General features: G+C 41.5%; 1 protein-coding gene across 1 annotated transcript in view; it reads right to left on the bottom strand.

Moving 5' to 3' along the window:
• Positions 1-7392: 7392 nt before the first annotated feature.
• LOC118811568 (zinc finger protein 469) overlaps positions 7393-24104 on the bottom strand; it is a 73197-nt gene continuing 56485 nt past the window's right edge. The window contains 2 exon segments of the mRNA XM_036575865.1: positions 7393-11385; positions 11388-20459. Coding sequence (XP_036431758.1) covers positions 8560-11385; positions 11388-20273 — 11712 coding nt within the window. The 5' untranslated portion in view covers positions 20274-20459 and the 3' untranslated portion in view covers positions 7393-8559.

The following is a 24104-nucleotide window of genomic DNA, read 5'->3' as shown; positions in this document are numbered from 1 at the left end:
ATATGTGACTGTGTGTGGTATGGTGTGGTGTGGTGTATGTGGTGTGTTTGTCCACATGTATGTATAAATGTGTGAAAGAAGGTATGATCTCTCTTCCATGACTTGGAAAAAACCCTCTTTTGTTATCTGTAAGAGACCCTCCTGTTACCTGGCTTGGTCTCTTCAGTCTTTAACAGTATCTTTCAGAACCATGGACAGCATAAGTCTCCTCTGTACACACGCCACACACTTTCTATTAAGGCTTTGGCTTGGATGATCGGTGGAGTAATGCTATGTTTACATGCTGGCAGAAGACAGTCAGTGGCAAACCAGATATTCCATCATTTCCAATGGAACAGAGGCGGAGAATTCAGCCACCGCCAGTGGCGACAGCAGTGTACTGCAGCAGTCAGTTCAGCTTTAGCTTTTAATGTCCAAACCGGATACTAATTTTAAGGGACCCATGGATGTCCAGGCGCACGTAGCCCAGAGGAGAACTGTATTGCTCAAATGTTGTTCTTTTTTTTGCTCTTAGAAATGGTTGAGCTCCTGTCTTTGGTTCAGTTGTGGATGAACATGAGTGTTATTGTTTTTTTGTCTAATCTGAGCACAATATGTGACTTTTATTGAGATCTGTACTAAAACTCCAAAAGAGACACATGAGATTGCTGAGCTCTTTTGCTCAGGAGAAATATCTGAGCAGTGGGAGACTTAAGCAAAAGCCTCCTTTGTCTTTCCATCTGATCTTGTTGTTGCCTAGGAGAAACTACAGAGACATTAAGGAGATCTCTTTTTGATTTTTCTTCTGTATGGGAATATTATACAACAAAAATTCAAAGAGTACAGAGCATCTCCCTGTTTCTTTCCCACCTTAAACAATCAAAACTGCTGAAGCCGTCCTCTAATAATGATCTATTTTCACTAGAGACACTGTCAGCTTAGCAGCATTTCTAAGGCTGCATGCCACCATCGATCGTGTTGATCAAATTTTTTTCAACACCACAATGTAAACACAGCATTAGTTTTAAGCCCAATTGACCCATCCATGCTCTGCTTGCTAATTAGCATTTCCTGTCTGGCTGGAGAATGAACATCTGTAAGATTTATTGCTGGAAACTCAAATAACAGTACAAAACGACTAACAAAGTACATCAGGCTTCCTTCCACTACACACCTCTGCGGTGACGTTTTCTCTCATCTAACAATCTGAATTTATTTCAGGGAGGTCAGTTAGCTAATTAGCTGATAACTTAAAACAGCTGTGGTGAAAGAGGCAGAACTCTGAAATCTGCAGGGCTGTTCTCGCAAGGACTTGAGCCTGACACATGTATTACATGTAGTACACTATTTCTGTAACAGTAATTCAAAAACAGAATCAGTGCTTGTCAAAATAAGTAAATCAGACCACTACACCTAGTCAAAACTAATCGAATTGGAAAGGATGCCATATAATTTGCCACCAAACATTAGCTTGGACAACATAAAAAACTACACTTGTAACCTTTCACACGCATACAAAATAAATACTGTCTGAAATTAGTATTGCATTCTGAAGCTGCATTTGAAACTGGGCTTTTTACAGAAATACTGCACTACATAGTGTGTCAGCCATGATCTGTCATTCCTTGGATGCTCTCACTACATACCAAATCCAAACTGCTGGTCAAAACAAACCTGAGTCAGTGAGTTAATGAGTGAACTATTCTGAACACAATGCAAAAATACGTAAATAAAAAAAAATCACAAAGTGAGTTGTGTGCTATAATGTATGTGGATATGCTGAATACGATTTTATCTTCATTTTGTAAACCTTGACCAACCTCGTAATGGTTACTTCAAAGGAATGCACTTGTGGGCGGAGCATATACAGGTCGATTTACCATATATTTGATAGTGTATGAGATTTAAGGAACCATTGTGTGGCAGATTAGCAAATAAAAGCCTTTACAAAAACACACCCAGTTTTCATTTCTTGTTCCCAGCCTGTTCCATTCAGACCAGGGCTTCTTACTCCACAGTGATGACACTGGTGGGGGTGGGGGGAAGTGAGTGGAGAAAGCAGTGAGGCACAGAGAGAGAGAGAAAGAGAGACGGGAGGGGAAAACCTGCTCTGCTGTAAGGATGATGTCAGTCTCTGCAGCTGAGCCCCGATCTCCGACTCGCTGAGCTGAGGACTCAAACTCATCCCCCTCTCTGAGAGAGAGAGAGAGAGAGAGAGAGAAAGAAAGAGAAAGAGAAAGAGAGACAGAGACTTAAAGACAGTGTGTGTAAAAGAGACAGAGAGAGAGAGCTAGCAAAGAAGGGGATGTGAAGAGAAAGTAAAAGACAGAGAAGAAGAGGAACGAAACAGGTGGAGTGGACTTGCACAGGTGAGTGTTCTATAGACCTCCATTACTTTATACCTAAGGCTCTGCTTGTGTTAGTATTAGTCATCTTAATTATTTACATCCAGCAGGTGGCTGAATGCTTCAAGCTGAAGTGAACTCATACTTTTTTCTTTACAGGATCAGGACTGACTAGAATAACTGATGTCTGCCATCGCTCTCACAGGTAACACTGATAAACTCACTTATTTTTCTGTCTGCCTGCAATATGCATGTAACTTTATGAGCGTAGTGAAAATAATGCTGATAGAGCATCCGGGAAGTCTGATATACAGATTATCATATCAGTCTAGCGTGGGTACACTGCACAGATGTCACTGACTGCATAAGCAACAGATCAGGGGGACACTGTTGAATATCTCAAGGCCTTGAATGTAAAGCTGGAGGTCTTTCACTGCATTAGAGGGGGGGTTATGTAGCACACAGCCAGATCTAAAGCAATCCCTCAGCTTTCCATAGACTCTATTAGAGCATCCCCCTCAGGTCACACAAGCTGAAGTCTTTTCGTTAGGATTACAAAGGAAAGACCATGACTAAACCAAAAATCTAATTCAGAATACTGAAAAGATTTGTGCCAGCCGTAGCAGCCTCCTTATTCTGAGATTCAAAGGCTACTGTGGTGAGAAACAAAGTAAAAATACTGTATGTATCTGCTATCTGTTAAATACTTTATGTGTGTGCATATATGTATGTAGGTATGTATGTAAATGTATGTGTATGTATACATATATATATGTGATTGATTTTGAGTCTGCTTATTCAAATCTCAAAATCTTGACAGAAAAATAGAAAGAAATCTGAGATTAATCTCTTATTGGCAAAAAAAAGCAAAATTCCAAATGCAGAACTTGCAGCTACTTCAACAATACGAGCCCAATTCTGTTACTGATATATCAGTGTTGAAGCAGCTGTTTCTCTGAGCCCTTTGCCATGGCACAGAAATGATGTTTTCTCTTCCACTGCATGGTTGATGCAGACGGCTGATTTTGTCACTTGTCATAGTCAAAAAATGTTTTGCTTGTTTTTTTTTTTCCTGCTAACACTGCACATACATGCATTAATAGTTGCTCAATTATTCAATGCTGTCAGTCTTTAACTGATGTAATGGAACGTCAGCCACCCCTGCACAGTGAGATGTCTAGACTGAATCAGATCACTGTCATAATCAAAGCTGGGGTTTACCCATCAAATATGTCATGAGGATGTCATCGCCATGGGCCATGTCATTTCTTGCCAAGCAGAGCCCCCCACACACACACATACACAGTGTCTGTGGATGCAAAGCACACTGCTGCTGTTCACATTAGGAGGAAAGGCCTCCAGGGCATGACAGTTAGGAAGAAGATGCATTGAGCAAAAGGCCTAATGGTTGCACTGTTTCAGGTTAGATCTATAAAAAATGTATGCATTATATATAGCCTGAAGACCTGAGCTCCACAGCCCTATTAATCCACAAAAACAATTGTGGAAAATAGCTCACGCACCTTTTTGGTATTATAGTTTTTTATAGTTATTACAGTTTTGGGGGTATGTGTCCAATAAAAAATATTTCAAATTAGCCACTGAAAAACTATTCTGAGTCACAGAGATATTTGAGTTAAACTGTTTTCCCTTTTAAGACATGCTTTGGCCAGTTCATTAATGACACTATTGATTAAGCTTTGCTCTCTTTATATGAGCTAGGAAGCAACATAGATTTCTTCCTGGGCTGTGGAAACAATTGAAGCAGTAGTCAGAACCTGTTCAGATCTAAATCTAGACACATGTTAGATGATGGTGTTGGGGGCAGCACCTCATTACGCAGATGCTGTTCAGCAGCTGGGTTTCAATCACCTGAGGCTTAGAGGCCAGGCAGCCCCAGCAGCCAATTGGTTTGTTTACATTTCCGCTCCGAAGCAGCCTCAATCATTTACTTCTACCTGGAACATCAAACGCAGACTTTCAAAGAACTAGACGCGGCCTCTCCATTTCTGCGTTCTGAGTTTGGCACTAATGAAGAAGACAAAGAGACAGAGGCTGTAAAATGACGCTCTTTTTTTTAATGATCAAGGCTCCTGATGTTGGCAGTAAAAAGCACTCAGAGTGTGGTGTCGGTCTTGTGAGGGACCTGCTTGACTGTATTTGTGAGAGAATTTCAAAAGGCAGTAAGGCTGGGAGGCTGGGAAAAAGAGCAGTATTTTAGTTCAGATACGCAATTCAATCCCTGTGATTTTATGCACCTTATGTCTCTCAAAGCTTTAAGTAAACAGTAGGGATGGGTTTGAATACACAGAGGCAGTTTGTAGGACCATAGGCAGTGGCTCTTGTGTACTCTTTTACTTCACTCAGCCTCTGTGTCTCTATAAAAGGCTCTCTCTACTGCTTGCTGCGCTGACAGGCGAGGCAAAGTCTCGCAGGAAGCAGGAGATCAGATAGGAAGAGTGTGAGGCGGTGAATAGCAAACCTTTGATCGCTGATTCACATTTCAAACAATCATGGAATGGAAATAAAAGCCCTGTTTGATTTTTGGCCCAAACAGGTCCCACCAGAACTGGTGGGAAGATGATTATAGCTCACCAGGGCCCATATGACTGTGTTTGTGGAGGATTACATGAATATATGAAGTGCCTGTGGTGTTGTTTTTCATGCTAGCTTTGATACAGACAAACCGCCATCTGAACCCATGCTGATTTTACACAGTGCCATCATCCTACTACACCTTTCATGCGGCATGTTTTCCATTTTTTCAGATTAGGGACCTCATTCCATCACTTCACCTGCAGCTGCTGCACCTGTGGATATATGAGATGCTAGCCTGATATTCCTTTCCAAAATGAATCCTAAAGAGGTGGCAAGATGATTTTTTCCCTCCTGCCAAATAGAGCCGCATATTACACTCAGCCATGTTGTGTTAGAGGGAGCTGACAGCTTTTCCCTGAACCAAATAGAACCACATCCATCACTTTGCCCTGTTTCCCAACACTTTTTTTATATGTCTCTCCCAGTGACACTGGGGCTTTGTAATGGAATGCTCAGTAATTTTCCGTCTCCACAAAGCCAAGTGTGCCATTGTGCAGTGGTGGTGTTGAGAGAGGAGAGCAGAGAGAGAGGCAGATGACCCTGCTCCCCTCAGACTCCATGTCATTACCGCTGACCAGTCGTCCCTTTCTATCTGCTCGCAATCTGCAGCCCTCCTTGAGTGGCAGCATGGCAGCCGAGCAGCCGGGGAAACCGATGCTATTTCAAGGCCAGCCACAGTGATAATGTCACTCTACTTCAAAGAGTAAAGCCGTCCTGCTTCCCTGGAGATTTCCCTCACAGATGAAATGATCAGATCAGGCCTGACAAGGAGCCATGCAATTACTGCTCAACAAAAAAAAAGTGCATTAGATTTTTTTTTTCTGCTATTTGATTGATTGGTAATCATTAATGTAAATTTGAAACTAAAATAACATTTGATGATATGTCAAACATCGCTGACATTTTTCCCATAGTAGATCCTCAGAGTGACTACAAATTACGAAGACCCATTATAGGCCAGTTTTTCAAAAACGGACAAAGCCTAGTCAGACCAGACCAGAACTGATTTTTCAAAGAATTCAGAACTAGACATTCACATCCATTATGGCAGCTGTGCACATTTGGACCTCAATATCATTTTTTTGATGTTATTTCAATTATGTCATAATCATTTTTCCCATAAAAATATCATCAATGCCATGTCCCAGCATATTTGATGGCGCCCCAAAAGGTAAAATCACTAAACATTACTGGCAAAATAACAATCACTTTTTCCAACCCAAAATTGTATTTTATTTATGTAAATAAAATTCCTTCCTCTAGGCATCTAAAGGATGTGATTGAAAAGCTGTCAAGCAAATGTTTCAATGTTGAATGTGACTGCTTCCTTTTCTTCCTACTGTTTTGTTTGCCAACTGATATCTTTCATTCTACTGTACCTCTCTCTCTCTCTCTCTCTGCCTCCCCCTTTTTGCCAGGTACATACAAAGAGCATCATTATGAAAGCCAGGGAATTCTCTCTCTCTCTGGTGTGTCCCTGTTTCAGCTGCTGTGTCTTATGGCTTTTTATTCCTATGTGATAATGAATGGGACTCACGTAGGGATACAAGCCACTAAACACACGGTGAACTTTCGCCTGCAAATGACAGTCAATTTGAGGAGCTAGTTAAGGTTGATCTATTAATTTTCACTCACCAAGTATCCTATTTTCCAAATATTTGTCAAAAATCTTGGAGACTCATCAATAAATCTGAAACTTTTTTAAAAATGTATGTACAATATATGTAAATCCCATTATTTGTGTTTTGGGAAATTACTGTAACATTATTTACCAGATGATTATAGCTGTTGGTTTAGAGCAAGAAAGGAAAGTGTGCTCTACAAAATGCAGTGAATCAGAAGCGAGTCATAAACCGACTCAATAGGTATACAATTAACAGTCTGCTTTTTAAAAGGATGACAAATATGACTTGTATTCTTTAGCAAAAATTTAACAAAAATATTTGATTAAAAATTTAAAGTAGCACTGTCATATCAATACTTATGTGATACAAGTTAAATGAAGAACAATGTTTCAGTTGCTAAGCACCAAAGTTCAGTGCAATATTATTTTTTCTAATGTAGTGGAACATTTGGAAGGATATCTGCCCCGGTACTGTGGAAGAGCTTCCATGGGGAAGTTGCCCTGGGTTGCTCTAATGACAAACATTGCTGTGATCAGTGGATTATCAGGCAGAGTGCAGAGTGATATTATCATAGATGCAAACATTGAATATATGTGTTCATCTTTTTAAAAAAAATAATTTGGAGCACATACTGTGTTACATTCCACATGTTTCAATAAAAAGCAAACTGCAAATTCAAACAGCAAAACGTCTGGATGGATCTGTGTGTGAAGAGGGGATTTCATGGTTGATTGCTAATGTAGCCCATCTTAATTAAAACTGATAAGCAATTAATCAAATGTTTTGTCAATCAGTCATAACAACAGAGTGCAACTCACTTTCCACCAGAGAAGACAAAGAAACAAAGGAAGACAATGAAGATTTTTAATAACCTTTATATGAGGCACTTTATGAACCACTTATGAGCCTACAATAGGCTAAGCAATTCCCTTTCCTTATTCTCTTCATCTGTTGCACATTATTAAAATAGAACTTTGACATTATGCATTGCACCAAAGATAATCTACCTACAATATAATACAATATAAGATACATATAAACAAGATAAAGCACCTTTTTTGTTCTAGTAAATAATAGTAATAATAAAACAATTGGAGGACATCTAGATAACCGAGTGTGGATTTGGTGTGTGGTAACATCAGTGCATGGGAGGAATTCCTAATAAGGGGTTCATGCGCAAGAATTGTCCTTGTTAGCACCTGAGTTCATAGGACAGATGAAATCGAACTGAATTTAGTCTTGGAAAAAAAAGGCTTTCCTAATGCCCTCTTCTGAGAAGACCAAATGGACACTTGGACAAATGAACCCTTTTCATGGTGGAGTTTACACAGTATTTTTCCTCATTTCCTCAGAAATTATTGAGTACCAGCAAGAATGATTTTATGAATGTAACCGCTACATGTTCCCTTCAGTTAGAGGACATTTGTGTTCACATTACAATAAAATAAAATAGCACCAATTAATGTTTATACAAAAGCTAATACATTGAATGTCACTGCAATACAGTAAGGTAAAAGAATATGAAAGAGTAATTCTCAGAAGCGTATAAAATAGGCACATAGACATCCACAATCGGAATGTCATTTGGTCCTGTTGCTCAAAGAAACAAAACTATTTATGAACACATGTTGAATGTAAAAGTGTCATGCATAATTTGAAAAAAAAAATCTCAGCTATCTTTCAAGTAACCTTTTTTTTCCAAACCTTTTCTTTTTTCATGAAATACAGTCTCTATAACATGACTTCAAAATAGAGAAAATAAAGTTATTTGTATAAAGGTTGCTGGCCACCAGCAATTTCATTTCATATTTATAAACTTGTCTTTATCACTGGTCCTCACATTAATGTGAAAACATTTACAAGAAGATACAAAGTAATAAAGTGACTTATTAAGAAGTGAAACCATTTCACAGAGGAGGGTCATACAATCTCAGTCTTGTTTAAAAATCATCTTGATCATTTGACTAGTGGAAAACTCTGTTCCCCCCTCTTTAGTAGCATCCATTTCATTCTCAGTTAATGGATTCAGAAGTGTCTTTCCTTAATGGAATCTTAAAACCAGTGAGTCTTTGGCCAAATAGCTGGCTAAGAAGGTTGTTCTGTGACTCTGCAGTACGATACGAATGAGTCTCCACAGACTTAACCCCTGGCTTGGGCCGGGATTTATTAAATGAATTGTTCAAGGAGGCTACTGACACCTTGGAAGTGGGAGAATGGATGGGTCTCCCAGGCACACCCTTTTTCCCTCTGCAATCCCCATTCAAATGACGGACGAGTTCTCCTTTCTTTGGTGGAAAACTGTCAAGAGGGCCTCTTTTTGGTTGTAGGCCCAGAGTTCCTATTTTGTGCTTGGTGACTATTTTGTTACTGACTGCGTCATCTTTTACTGATGTGAGCACAGGATAGTTACCACAGACATCAGCTTTCCATTGACCAGATACACTCTCACATTTGTTTGGTCGAAACTTCTTTTTGACCTTTGGGTCAATGCCAAGATTCTCCCGCGTAGCAGGGGATGCTGTCCGCTGAGAGCTTTGTGTCGTCTTCAGATCTTTCCTTTTTTTCTGTTTTATGGAGTCCTTGTCTTCAACCATAATGGAGCTGAGAGGAATCTTGGCATGATTTACACCTGCACTGTCACTGGTTCCAAGGTTTCCTGACCTGGGACTGTTGTCAAGACATTGTTTAATGTTTTCAGATGGCTTATAAGAAATTTTGTCCTTAACCAGGTCGCAGGTGGGTTGTTCTACATCGTTTGTGTCTTTCTCACTTCCGTTTCTGTCAAGGGACGAATGCTCGTTTATCTGGTCCTGCTTCTGCTGGTCCATCTGATTGGACAGTGATGGCTGTTTGAGAAGTTCAAGATGGTCGTCCTCATTAGGCAAGGGACCTTCTATCTTCTGGCTTTTCAGGCTTTTATTTGTTTGATCAGAATTTTGCAAGTTGCACAGATCTGAATCTTCAACCTCCATCATCTCATCTGCATTTTCAAGACCTGAGCATTCTTTCACGCTGATCTCCTCAACACTAGTCTCATTTGAAATTGGCATTGGTAATGTGGTCTGAATCGCTCCACATTCCTCCTCAATTTTGACATTACAGGTCTCAGCCAGAGAGCTCCTGTTGTCTGTACCAACTTCTCTGGTGTCTATGCCTTGGAGTTCATGTGTATGAGTGTCTACATTATCTTCCTCCTTGGGCATAGATGTTGTGGAAATGGTGTGCTCATTAGAATCCATTTGGGGATGACATGGCCCCAGCTCTTCCAGAGCCTCAGAAACATCCTCTGGCTCATCCTCAATTTTCACACTTGTATTATTTGTCTCAGTGGACTGTTTGTCAGTGCTGTTGTGTGGAAGGTCTTCCACAATTGGTTTCAGACCCTGTGTGTCAGTAGACTGGTTTAAATGTATAGATCCAATGCTGGCAATGCCACTGTCCAAGCTATTGTCTTGTGAACTCTCACTAAGCAACTTCCTTCTCTTGTTTGGTGGGATATCAAATTCGTCATCCTTTGATTTGAGGGGCTTGCAAGGTCTTCCAACCCCCCTAAACTTAAAGATCTTGTTCCCTCCAGCCAGATGTTTCTCCATATGACGGTCAAACTGTTCTTTCTTAGAGAAGGTGTAGTTGCAGGTACTGCAGATGAAAGACTTCTTAATTACATGCATAACATCAGCACATAGCTCACAGGTATACAGTGTGGTGTGCTTTGAATCAAGTTCATCCACTTCTTCATGCTCATTTTTCAGATGATCTCGTAGCTCTTTAGCTTCCTGATACGACACCGGACATTTGTGGCACATGAAAATCTTCTGCAAGCTGTGAACCACCAGATGGCGTTGGAGCTTAAATGGTTTTGGAAACTGCTTGCCACAGTGATGACAGTCTCTTGAGGGATCTTTGCAATTGGGATGCATTTCAACATTTTTTGATGTAGTCTCTGCTTTGTGTAGGACTTCAAGTGGTGTTAGTGTGCTATGTTTGCTCCCTCCCCCTGTGCTTAGTTTAGTCTTTACAGTTGGAGACTCGCATACATCGGAGGACTTTTGCTCTACACCAGGGACATCTACAGAAGCCTTTCTCTCTTCCTTGGATGATTTGCCATTCTCTCCTTTCACAGACTTGTTAGACCGATGCTGCATTATTGAAGAGATAAAGTTTTTGACAGCATTCTCCTGCATTAAGCAGCCTGGCATGTCCAGCAGAGAACTTTGAGACTGACCCTTTCGAGCGAACTGTGTGGCATGTTCACGGAGATGCTCATTGTACATCCAGACATCTGAGATCTCCTTTAAGCACATGCCACAAGTCCAGACACCTGCTTTATTCTTGGCATGCTTCTCTCTTAGATGGTCTCGAAGCTGTTCACGTGAGCTAAATTTGCGCTGGACACACATATAACAAGTGGGAGGAGGTGAAGGATTGTGAGAAAGCTTGTGGAAGTCTAGCTCACCCAAGGTGAGAAACCATGTGAAACACACTTTGCATTTGTATTGTTTATCCTTGGGCTTCAGCCCAGTTTCAATGCGTTTCCTACCCTTGCGTTCTATGGGTTTCTTGGGAGATTTTTCAGGCTCTTTGATCTCAATATTGTTGCTTGCAATATCCTCAACCAAAGAAATGTCCCTTCCAGGCTCAAAGAACTGGATTTCAGGGAGCTGGAATGTAGTGTTAAGATTCTGAATGTCAATGCTTGGATGGCGAATGACATTATCTTGCATGCAGACTAATTCCAGAGGGGTAGGCCTTGTGGGAATCTCAGCTTTACAATCTCCCTGTGTACCTGAAGACCCTGCTTTCTCTGTACATGAGTCTTCAGATCCATCTAAATGCACTGAAGTTTTCCTAAATGTGCCTTCTGTCTGGCATAAAAAGTCCTAATGCTAACCTCTGGAGTGTCTTCGTAGTCTGCTTGATGATCTGTTAAGGCATCTATTGGGACACTATTCTCAGCAGAACTTTTGAGTGTGCTCTTATGGCACATCTCAAGCATCTTAGCATCATCAAGTGATATTGTTTCATATTCACAATGCTCATTCAGATTACTGACAAACATGTTGTCTGTTTTGTCCTTATTCTCCTCATTCTTATCAAGAAACATGGTGGGGCCAGTAAATTCTGAGATTAAACTGGGCATTTGTTTCAGCTTTTTGTTACTTTTCCCATAAACACGTGCACACTTTTTCCTTTTCCTGTCATCATTCCTTGGGAATAATTGGGAGAATGTGCTTTCATCATCAAAGAGAGCTTTGAGATCAGGACCCAGCCCACCAGGACTTAATGAATGATCTTTATAACCCTCAGAGTGGGCATCATTTTCATCTGTGGTTGACTCACATTTAATAGCAACTACAGGATCTTCACATGGATCACAGATTTCTTTCACATCAAGAAGTCCCTTGGTATCTGCATATTCCTTACAAATGGCAGGATTCGTCTGCCCATTGTTTTCTACTGTCTCTTGCATTGTGCAACTTTCTGCCTTTGCTGTTGTGTCTTCTTCTTCAGCTCCATTGTTGTACAGTTCAGGGTGCTTGGTGAACATGGTTGCAATCTCTTGCTCATCACCACAAGCACTTTCCATACCCTGATGCTCTTCTGTTCCTTTGACCTCTTCACAACTGGAACTGTTAGTTGTGCTTTGTTTTTCAGGTGACCTGTGGCACTCTGGTTGTGCCATTGTGGGGAAATCTGGAGAAATAGCCTGTAGGATGTCAGTTTTAAGTATACTGAGTAACTCATCTGAGAAAGTGTCTCGCTTCATCAGTTCAGGAGTTAATCCTCCACTGTTGATATCCATGCTCTTGCTCTTTTTCACTTTGCTATTTTTCTTTGCTTTCTCAGTTACTGGAGGCTCATCATCCTTGTCCTTACTGTTTATATTTTTTGAAACATTTGATTCATTTGCTGTGCCTTCAAAAACTGCAGGCAAAAGTACTTGATCTCCATGTCTTATAGGCACACCATCTCTGTCTGGGTGCAGCAAGACTACTGGATCAAGGATCCCAAAGCTGTTTTTCAGCTCCTTGTCCACTGACTGTGGCACTTGGTAAACAGGCACAAACCCTTGGTTGCTCAAGGTTGGGTTTTGAACTGTGATGCCTTCAGCTTTCACTGTGTGCTTCATGGCTTTGTGTCTCTTAAGTCCAGGTACAGTGCGGAAGAACATGAAACATATTTCACATTGAAATTTGCCTTGAACTGCATTGTGTGCACCACCTTTTTTGGGTGAGGATTTTATGTCTGACTGCTTAGTGCATTGTCCCGTCATTGGAGTAGGCACATTTGGGAGACTTACAGAGACTGTTGGTAGTTGTTCTTTAGAATTGACTGTTTCCTGAATACTGGGCATACTGGGCATCTGAGGCAGGGTGTCAGTCTTAAAAGGGTTTATTTGACTGTCTGCATTTTCAGCATCTGCCTTCTTCAGCAGGTTAATGTGCAAGTCCATGTAATCAATAGTTTCAAGGGGTACAGGACAAGTGTTCAAATCACCTTGGGGAATTTTTGAGAGCTGTTCTGTATTATCTCCTTGGAGATGGTGAGTAGGTGAAATATAAGAGTACTTTTCATTTTGGCTAGTTGTGTCATGAAAATGTGGTATGTTGAGTTTGACCAAATGATCTTGAGTTGTTAATTCAAGCTCATTTTGAACATGTATTGGACTGAGACGGCAATTTGAAGACAACTGTGTATTGAGAGTCAGTCCACAACTGCTAAAGTCAAGGCTGTCTTTTGGGCTTGTCTTTATGTTGGGTTGAACGTCTGTTTCGTTATTTATAGTTTTAGAACTACAGTCACTAAAATGTCTTTCACTGTAATTCAGTGGGCTTAGTTTAAACTCATACAGTGTGTCTTTATTTTGGGTAACTTCCAATACTTCAGACTTCTCACTTGCTTCACTGAAAGCTTGTTTGGAGATGCTGTCCACAGCCAAAATTGTTCCTGAGCTAGAGATTTTGCTTTCTGTGGTTCCTGCAAAATCCAGATTGGGAGCAAAAGAGTTATTAATCTCTGTTGTTGTGGCTGATGACTCACAATAATCCAATGGCCTGCCAACATCTACGTTTTCAGCACTTTCTCTTTTGAGGCTTGTTCTGTCTTCCATTAAAACAGGAGTAATCATGCCAATATCAGTCCAACAAACTGTTAATGGACTCTTGTGTACATGCACAGTAGCACTCTTTGAGGAAATGTGTAGAGGAGCCAGTGGTGATGGACTTATTGGTGGCAAAAGTTCTGCTTTAGAGTCCTCATCCATACGCTGTACATGCTCTCCACAAGATGGATGTTTAGGAGAAGAAGTCACATATGAAGTGGGTTCACAGCATTGATCATTGGTCTCCATTTGTGGTTGCTCATGAGGAATCACTTTGTCTCTGTCACTTTCCTGGGTCTCATGTAAGTGAACATCCCTACTGTAGGGAGATTCAATACCGTCAAGTACTTGACAATTCTCTAGGTCTAGGTTGGTTTTTGCTGCCTCTATTTTGTCAGTTTCATTCTCACAGTCTTGAATGTTATGCTTTGGTGAGGCAGAGTCAAGCATTTCCTTATCATCTTCTGTAGCATTACATTCTAGGAAAATCTTTTCTTCTTGGCTGCTGTCTTGATTAAGACACACAGTGCTGTCCTCTTTCAGTTCATCTGAGAGTGTTTGAGGAACATTTGGATTGTTGGGAAGACTCTTTGAATTGAGGTCTTCGCTAACTTGTGATTCAGGACTAACTCCCCCTGTCGCTACATGGCTGACAGATTGTTCACAGCTCTTGTGTTCAAATATAACTGGTGATTTTGATAGGTTGATTGTGTTTGATGACTCTTCACAATCTTTGGCTGAAGCACTTTCACAAGTTCTCTTATCAGATTGTAGCTCTTTCAAATGTGTACTTTCAACTTGCAGAAAGAGATCACTGTCCTCAGCAACACTGATGCTTTCCTCTGTGACTAAGGTGTCATCTAACTTTGACTCACAAATGTCATGCATTATAAGATTGTGAGGATGTTCCATGAGTTTTTTGTTGAGATCTAATGAGCAGTTTCTAGCATCCACTCTTGCAGTCTCATTTGAGGGTTCTATCTTCTCATCATCTATTTCTTGCTCTTTAGCAGCACTGCAATCTTTTTCATGAATAGGTGAACGAGAAGATTCCAGGCCTGAAGACAAAGAATCTGACATCACTTCTAGGCTTTTCATGAGGTTTTCTGTGTATATTTCATGCTCAATCATTTCTTCTGATTTGTCTGTAGTTGTGCCCTGAGAATCTTCGCTCTCAGTTTTCTCTTCATTGTTTAGTGCTGGTTGTTTCTCTGTGGATACATCTTTTAGGTCTGTGCCATCCCTTGAATCTAATTTCTCTTGGTCTAAATTAATTGGAGTATCTGCCACAGTGGAGTGCGTTGGTGTGTGAAGACACTGCTGTCCACCCATTAACCCAAACTGGACTGGACTGGACCACGGCAGGTCAGGTTCAGAGAAAAGCTCTGGATGAGAGTCTGGTGGTGCAGCAAGGGCTAAGCTTTCTGATGAGCAAACCACATCCAAGCTACTCTGTTCACTTTCACTTTCATGACCTAGCCTCAATGGTGAAAATTTACTCATGGTTAGATGTTTTGGTGTCTCATTGTCAAGTGGAGAGGGCTTAGCTGTCTGGAGCTGGCTCTCAAGCTCTGTCACAATTCTCTTTATCTCAAGCTCATCTTCAGAGACACAGCTGTTGAGATTTGGATGGTAGTCCATTATTTTCTCTGGCAGTGCGAAAGGGATTTGGTTAAAACTGGTCTTTTTATCATTTGTTATATCTGAATCCTCTTTGTACTGTGAAATCTCATCTGGTAGCTCAGGAGTCACATCTTCTATCAGGCTCCAGTCTCTCTGCTCTAACAGTGGAGAAAAGGATGACTCAAAGAGCTCTTTCTTGTCTGCTGTGGTCTCTATAGGTCCAAAACCCTCTTTGGTTAGCTGAATATCTGGATAAAGGTTGTTGTCAAATCCACCTACTGTGAGGTCACCAAACATTGATGATGTGTCAAATGAAAGGGGTGACTTCATAAGACTCTGCTCATGTTCTAAAGAATAAGGCATAAGACAGTTTCTGTCCTTCTGTGGGGATGCATCATGAAGTTTAGCAGGAGATCCACAAACATCGTCCATGAGTGAACTGCAAAGTGATGGTGGTTCAGAGAATAAGGCACTTGAACCAGTCTTTGTTTCTTTGACTGAGGAAATATTACTGGTGCTGTCAAGGGTAGCTGATGAAGAGTCTGAATCTTGATGAGTCTTCTGGCTCTCTCTCTTCTTGGGTGATTTTTCTTTTGAAAACTCATTGTTATCTCTTTTGATTTTACAGAGTTGGTTTGTCTCCTTGTCGTTTTTGGTCTTCAATGGGTTCAGTGTTACACCAGGTCTTCTGAGGTGCGTGCTAGCTTTTATGTAATCTTTATATTCCTTTCTGAGTGGTGTGGGCTCTTCTGTGCCTGCAGTAACGCCTATTTCACAGCCGTAGTGGTCCATTTGTTCCTCTACCTCTACTCTGGTGGTTTTGAACCTGGAAAGGCTAACAGTACTTTTAGTCAGGGTATGTTCTGATGCAGTCTCTTCTGATGTGCTGATGACATTTGAACACTTTGAAGTAGTGTAGCTGTCTTTGAGTTCTGAGAGTAGAATCTTGTCAGTGCTGTAATGTTTTGTGTTTTTGGTGAAGGTCAAAGCTAATGATGTGCTGGACTCTTTTAGTATCCTTTGTGGAGATATCTCCTGCTCACAGGAGTCCTGGTCTTTTTTTCTTATCTCCATTCTTTTCTCACAGTCTGAATCTGTGCGATCAATGCTTTTAGGGCTGCCGATGCTCTCACTGGAGATGCTCACAGATGTGCTGATTTCACTACTGGTGGAGGATCTGCTGCTTCGTCTTCGCACTCTCTGGTGACCAGAGGTTTCTTTTATTGAAGATGGAGAGACAGCCTCAGATTTCTTGGATTCAAAGCTCTCTATCTTGTCCTGCTTCCATTGACTTTCCCTGTTCCTATCCGCTCTTATCCTCCCCTTACATTCTTTTGTGTATGTGTATTTGCAACGGATGCTCTGGCTAAGACATCCCTGGCTGGCTATTTTCACTGGCTCACAGTCCTCGTCTGAATCAGACACATAATCATACTCCCTGAATGTAGGGTTCTGTACTGTGGGTGTCACCCTCTCCATCACCAGTGAAAACTGCATGTTCTTAGTGCCTTTCACATGGAGCTTGTGCAGCTTGTTTTTCTGCTGGACTATTTTGTGAATGAGCTCCTTACTCCAACTCCCTCCACTGGCCCTTTTCCTTTTCCCATCTCTCATCGCTGGCCTCTGAGATGTTGGACTCCTAGTGGCTGAAGGAGATTGAGGAATAGTTGTTTTAACTATTGGGGTGCTGCCTTGCAAACTTTTGAGTCCACATCTTTCTGAAAATTTTCTGGATAGGAGAAATCTGGGACCATGCTCACTTTCTTCTGCTATCTTGTCTGACTTGCGTGTTTCTTTAACCCATTCTGAATGTGTGACAGACTCATCTGAGGTGCATTCTCTCTTCATAAGAGAGGTTTCCTCTTTGGTGCTTTTCTCATGTGCCTCTGAATCCAGATTATTTTCTTTGTGGATAACGTCAGCATGTTTGCTGTCGGAAGTGAGGCAGTCTAAGTCTGAGTCAAATGAATACTTCCCCTGTGTTAATGATTTCTCACTGGATGTAAATTCATGCTTACTTCTGCTTTCAAACACTATGGAGTCTTTGGTTTTTAGAGTCTGTCTATTAGAAGAACATTTTGTAGTGGTGATCTCATCATCAACAAATGCATCAATGAAGCTACTATCAATCTCTGCATTGTCTGACTGATAACCCAGACCATTCAAGGCTTCTGTGATGAGGCTGTCTAACTTGGCATCTTCCATCTCCAAATCAGGGAGTGGTGCAGATGGTAGCATGAGTTTCATAGGATCTTCTTTCGCATCTACCTTGGGTTCACTGTCTGACATTATCTCTCCATTCTTGTTAAGTCCTAGCAGGGACAGATGCAAATCAGATGAACTTCTTGACATGGCAAAACTGGTACCAGATGTAATTGCTTTTGCATGGTCTGTATGAAATTTTCTTGTGTCTTCCACTTTGCGAACATCTTTGAAGTCATTTTGTGCAAATGTATGCTGTCCACAGTATTGTTTATGATCAAGAAATGAAGTCAGGTTATTAAAATTTTGATCACACTGTTTGCATGTGAGAAGCACGTCCAGTTGGTCAAGATTTGCTGTGGCTAATGAACTGGCTAGTAGTTGGTGAGCTGAATATGGAGGAGGGGGATGGTGCTCCATACCATAACTGTCCATACAAACTTTCCCACTTTCCATGTTAGGCTTTGGATGTCTGATATTTGATGAAAAGCTCAAAATATTCTCTTTGGCTCTTTCTTGGTTGTAGTGCAGAGTGCGGGAGACCTCAGAATGGAAGTGATGCTGATTAGAGTTCAAGCTGTCAGAGGATGCCTTACTCTGGTGCTGGTGATAAAACTGAGGCGGAGGGACCTTTGAGTTTTGGCTGTCATCAGAGCCACTGTTGACGGGACTAGTAGATTCTGGTGAAAGGGAAGAACATGTGCTGCTAGATGCTGGATTCTGAATGGGTGAATGTGAAGGTGAATCATATGGAGACACCATCATCAGTCCCATGGTTGGGACCTGTAATGGGGGGTAGCTGGGGTTCCTTGATGCTGACCCATGAACTGGTTGGTTTATGCCAAAATATAATGACTTATTTTTGGCATCAGTAACCTGGCCTTGGCTTGATTCCATTTTATTTGTAAACTGACATGGTGCTATTGTACTACAGCCCTGTTTGACACTGTCCGGCCTTAGGTTTGAGAAAGGCTCACTGGGCCTTTTGCTGGGAAAATTGTTGGAGCTTTTCTGACTGTTACTTTTTTGAGACTTACTATCTTCTTGCCAGTCAGAGGGAGCTAACAGAAAAGTCAGCTGCTGATTACTAAGTTGCCTGGAAAGCTCAATCCTGTTTTGGTTCGGCATGGCTGAAGTGAGGTGTATCTGCTGCCATGGCATGCGGCTGTTAATTCCTGTGGTTTGTCTTTGCTCAAGGGGAGTTTGGCACTGAACTGGGTATGGGGTGGAATTCTGGTCCATGGGTGATGGGAAGGTCTTGTTGGGCCCATCCCATGGCTGTGCTACCCTACTGTGGCTTTTGTTATTATTTTTGTCATGAGGTGCTGTGCCCATGTGGATGGTATTGGATGGAGGGCTGCTGTAAGCTTTGTTTGAAAAGTGCATCTGTGAACTTTGACCCTGTGCAATATTTCTGACATGATGGACATTGCCTTGAATAAGAACTCTCTGACTACTGTTTTTTGAGTGGCAGCCTCTTTTGCCCCCTGTAGTAACACCTGCATCCCTAGTGTCAACTGGACAATAAATGTCTGACTTATCAGATAAACCACTCTTATTCTGCTCTGTTTGGTGACTGTTTGATACTGAGCTCTCACCACTGCTGACATCCTCTCCTATGGTCCTTGTGCAATGTACAGATGATGGCATACTATGAGGAGTTTGCACATACTGGGGTGGTTTGGAGTGTAAAGAGTATGGTGGCCTGTCTTCTGACTGTTCGTTATTAAATTGTGTGTTGCTTTGAACAACATCATGCTCCTCCCCAGAAGACTGAAAAGAAAAAGCGTTTTGGGGCACTTGGTTTGAACCCAGAGATGCTTCGATAAAGTCCTGGGACTGTGGGTTCTGATCACAGGGAAACGGTTCTGAGGCTGCGTCATCTAACAATGGATACCCATACTGAAATGACAAAGGAACAAACCCATTTGGTTTGTTCACCTCCATAACGTTGTTAGGTTTTTGTGATGGGACCCCAAAACTACCGTTACTGAAAGTCCTGTCAGGAGACTGCCACATGTCAGCTCCACTCAACTGAAAGTCAGAGAATAGGATTTGGCTGACAGGTTGCGTGTTACTGGTCTCCAATTGACCAGGCTGATGCTGCGGTGCAGTGGGCGGTGGGTGCTGGTGAGCAGGGCCCCCAGCTGCAGAGCCCACTGGTTGTGAGGTATAGCTTGGGGAGGTGAGGTTGGAGGAACCCTCCTGGAAGCAGCGGTTGTAGGTGAGCTCCTCCTGTTGCAGTTCAGCCTCTCGCTCTGGGATACTTGGCACATGAAACCTGTAGCTGCCTGAGACAGGGCCTCGGCTGGCCTCCAGCTTTTTGGGAGGTGAAACCTTCTGCTGTGGATAGGCTATTCCAATTGTAGGATTGGAGCGTGGATTTGTAATACTCAGTCTGTACAGCTGCTGTGGGTTACCACGCTCTCCTTTTCCAGACTTTTTCGCCTTATCCCGATTACGACTCTTCCCATTGGGGGACTGAGGGCTGCCCTTCCCGCTAGGCCATGTTCTGTCACTAGTGAACTTGGAATGATTCTGCAGTGACTTGAAATCAATTTTTCCCGCTTGTTGTGGCCGGATAACAGCCTCACGCTGCTGAGTGTTTTCTCTCTCCTTTTCTACAAACTTAGCACCATTGTTAACAGTCTGTGGCTCCAGACTCACATTCTGAAAGTGCTCAGGGGACCCTTTCAATGCTTTCTCATTGAACTGCTCTCTTGCTGGCCCATTTTCTTGCTGGTTGGACTCTGTATCCAGTTCTTTGCCGGCATATGTCCGTTTAGTCTCTCCTGCCATGGTGCCAGCGTGGCTGGTTCAGTGGGCTGCTCCTTATCTGTGCAGTCTGTGACACAATGACATTGTGCTCTAGTCTGGATCAATGGGCCTCCAGCGACTTAAGCAGAAAGCACAAGATTAATCTCTTCTCTCTGATCTCCTCATTTCTTCCATGAGTCAATGTTCATCTGTCATCATCTTGAAGTCCTGGAAAGAGAGAAAATAAAGAAAATAGATGTTAGAATAGATTATCAGTTCTCACCATAGCCATAGCATGTTGACTCAGAATTATTTGGCATGTGGTGAGAACAGTAAACACGCAATAGTTCATTACCTCATGAACACATGTCTGTACTAAACATGCATAGTATTTGGACATTTGAACAGGAGGTAGGACTGATGAGCTACAAAAATACATGTTGAGACTAAGCAATACCACATCTCACCAGGAGAGAGCAGTATTACATCAGTTTTGCCACAGAGTAAAAAACAAAATGTAATACTGAAGCAAGATTGGTCAAAACTTGCAAGCACACAGACAGACCTGATCGTGAACACGTTGCACAAACCATGCTCATGACCTTAATAATAATTTATACCCCATGAGAACTGTAATTTGAGTTATATATCAGAGAACTATTCTAAGCATTATACAAGTGAAAAAAGAGAATTGCTTCATCTCTACTTACTTGAAATGTAAACTACATGCAATTCAATATTTTACACATCTGTGATTCAACAGAGAAACTGTTTCTAAAACCAAGGCTTACTTCTGTTTGTTGCTCTGTTCCTCTGTCAAACACATTTTCTGTTCGTCAACCATCAGTTTATCAGTGTTGCTGATGACACGATCTTTAGCCTATAATTCTCATATTCAGCAAAAAACCGTATAAAGTGTTTCCCACCTTATGACCTTTAGCCAACTTTAAACGGAGGGACATGGGAAAATTGCCCATTTGTGTGTATACTCCCCTCCTCTGCCATGTTAGACTTGGTACTATATGGTCTCTAGCTTAAAGGGCAAACACTCAGAGAGACTGACAGAACATCTTCCACACAATGAGTGATGGATGTTAAATTACAATTTTGCTTTTTTTCACTCCTTGTGAATCAGTGTGGCAGGTAATACACAAACCTGAATAATGGTAAACAGTTATAATGAGGTGACAGGAATAAATATAAGCCATGACCAATGCCTACACATAAAATAAAGGTTAGGATATAAATCTGAAGTCCCCATTCACTTTCACTCGTGAAGTGCCTTTTCTAGTATATACACTGAGCCACAGACAAAGTTTGGAACCCACAGCCTGAACACGTGATCTCTACTTCACTGTGACATGCATGAACCTTTATACTTAATGGTATGGTACAGGCCCATAATTACACAGAACTGACAATGACTGGGCGTTGTGTGGCTGGGGACACAGTGGGAAAAAGCAGTAAGGACACTTTTATTCTGTTTCACCCTTTTTTCTCTCTCACTTTTCTCTATAAATACATCACAGGGCAGTTAAAAACTGTCACCCTCTGCATTATGCATGATTGACAAGTGCTTTGCATTTAATGAAAAGTATTTTCCATTAAGCTGTTGTCTACTTAATCATTAAAGATCAATTTGGAGGCTGGTTTGATCTTAAACTAATTCCAAAGGGGATTCCTTCAACAGTGTGGTTTATTCCAGTATTTGGCTTAATTTGTGTCTGAGGAAACATTCCCTAATAATACTGTAGTGGCCCTGTCCCTTAAATCTCTCAAAATATTTAATTTGCACTGCGGTGAACAGAGAACCTTTTCTGTTTTATTCATGATCTTTGCACTGAAATCTCACAGGCCTAGGCATGAAAATCAGCAGGTGCTTTCTTTTCATGGAATGGCTTCTTTTATGTGGCCTTGGGGTAGATTACTGAGTTTGATTTTGACACAGTAGTCAATTCCAGGTGCTATCCAGTGTCTTGTTTCAAAATAGGTTAACTATCACATCACTCAATTGAAAGAAAGTGGGCATTTTAGCAAAAGGCTGATTATGCCATTAGTGTATCCGTGTTAGTTGAATATTTCATGGGCAACATGGTGCTACAAAGGGAGTGGCAGAGAGACTGGGACAGAGCTCATACCCTGAGGGATTGAAAAATAGTGCTCGACACAGTGCAGCTGAAGTTCTGAAGCTTGCTGACAGAGATGCCTGGCAAACACATGCCAAGAAAATCAATCTTCATTCTTGAAGCTTAGCAACAGTTGCTATCACCCAAGCAGAGTGATGTTTAGAGATTCATAGAAGATATGCCCACTGAGGCTCACAAAGACAATTTGTCGGTTTATGTGACACACTGAGTGTGCCAACCAGTCCTAAGAAGGGACAGCACCAAATCATTCTGGAGACTATAAAAAACCTCAGAGCTAACTTAATGCCTCCAAATTATATCCATAATCCAAATTACCAAGCTTGAGGCAAAAGTAAAAATGCTATAAATGTTTGTCAAATCCTGATTGGTTCAAGTGAAACATGGCTGAGACCCGGTCTTTTCTATAAGGTAACTAAAAGTAGCCATTCCTATCCTATCTGATCATCTCCATTTTCAAAAGAAGATGAAATCAAGGTAAACACCTCATGTATAGACATGCTTTTGATGACACTGGTTTATGCAACGCATTTTTTCAAATGAATACTCTTGACACGTTCACCTGATAGGATGTATATATTGTATATTGTAGACAAACAAGTTTGCTTCATTAAATGTCTAAAATGATAGAAGATAAGGTGGGTAGTCTCATTTTTGAAGCTTTCAACAACTAAAAGGAAAAAATAACTTCTGCTTATTCTGAAAAGCATGAGCAAGACAAAACTTAGGTTGTAAGTACAAAAGGCCTTTAATCTCAAATGGCTTAAAATATTTCCTGAAATCACCCTAGATTCACATTAAGTTCTTATTCAATGAGCTTATAGCTGATCCAGCATATGACATTGAATTGCTATGAGCATTCTCTTTCAGTAGGAACGAGTAATGGAATGTGCATTTTTCTGGGATTTATGGCCTACTCTCTAGATGTTGAGCAGCTTGCACTCCACTGTGATTTCAGACCTGTTGGTTGGATCAGAAAAGAGTCTTTTATTAAAGCTTCTAGAGGTAAGTGACAAACCTGGAAAGCCAAATCCCTACATACAATTAGGCATTAATCTCTTAAACCCCAAGGACTCATTTGCGTAGATACTTCAGTTTCTCACTCTCAAAACTGCATAACTTACATATTCAAAGTTTCAAAGTAGTTGCAATAATTAATAACATTTACTGAATAATCTTGCTAATAATACTGAATTGTCTTATGATTTATTACTGGCTAATAAGCATAGGGTTCAGGGGAGTTTTAGCTTTATCAGAGACTGAAATCTCACCAGTAAAGCTGCATTATTTCCACACACATGAACAGGCATTGCCACCTAGGACTTTTGATAGCATTTCCCAAGGATCCCTATCTCCAGCACCGTGTCCTCAGTCTGGCTTTGGTATTTAGCATGTTGGTCTGGAGGCTGGGCTGTGCCTGGGTTTGGATCAGCCTGTGAAAAGTCACATCCCCTCTCAATCTCCAGCTGCAGTCAAAGTCGAAGCATCTGCATCTGTGTATCTGTGGGCGAGAGGGGTGCGAGGCACCCAGCAGGAGCTCCTTGGAGAGCAGCGCTCCATCCATCCCCAGGCCATACATCACATCCACTTCTTATTTGCCCAGGCCAGCCGGCCCCTCGGATCAGTAGCGGAGGGAACGCGAGCCATCTCTGACAACAAAGAGAGCAGTGCTGGGATCGCAGGGGCCTACCAGAAGTAGCACCAAATCCACAGCTGTCAGCGCACAAAG

This window comes from Colossoma macropomum, unplaced genomic scaffold (genome assembly GCF_904425465.1).
Source record: "Colossoma macropomum unplaced genomic scaffold, Colossoma_macropomum, whole genome shotgun sequence".
NCBI lineage: Eukaryota > Metazoa > Chordata > Actinopteri > Characiformes > Serrasalmidae > Colossoma > Colossoma macropomum.
This window is presented reverse-complemented; position numbering and strand designations above follow the sequence as displayed.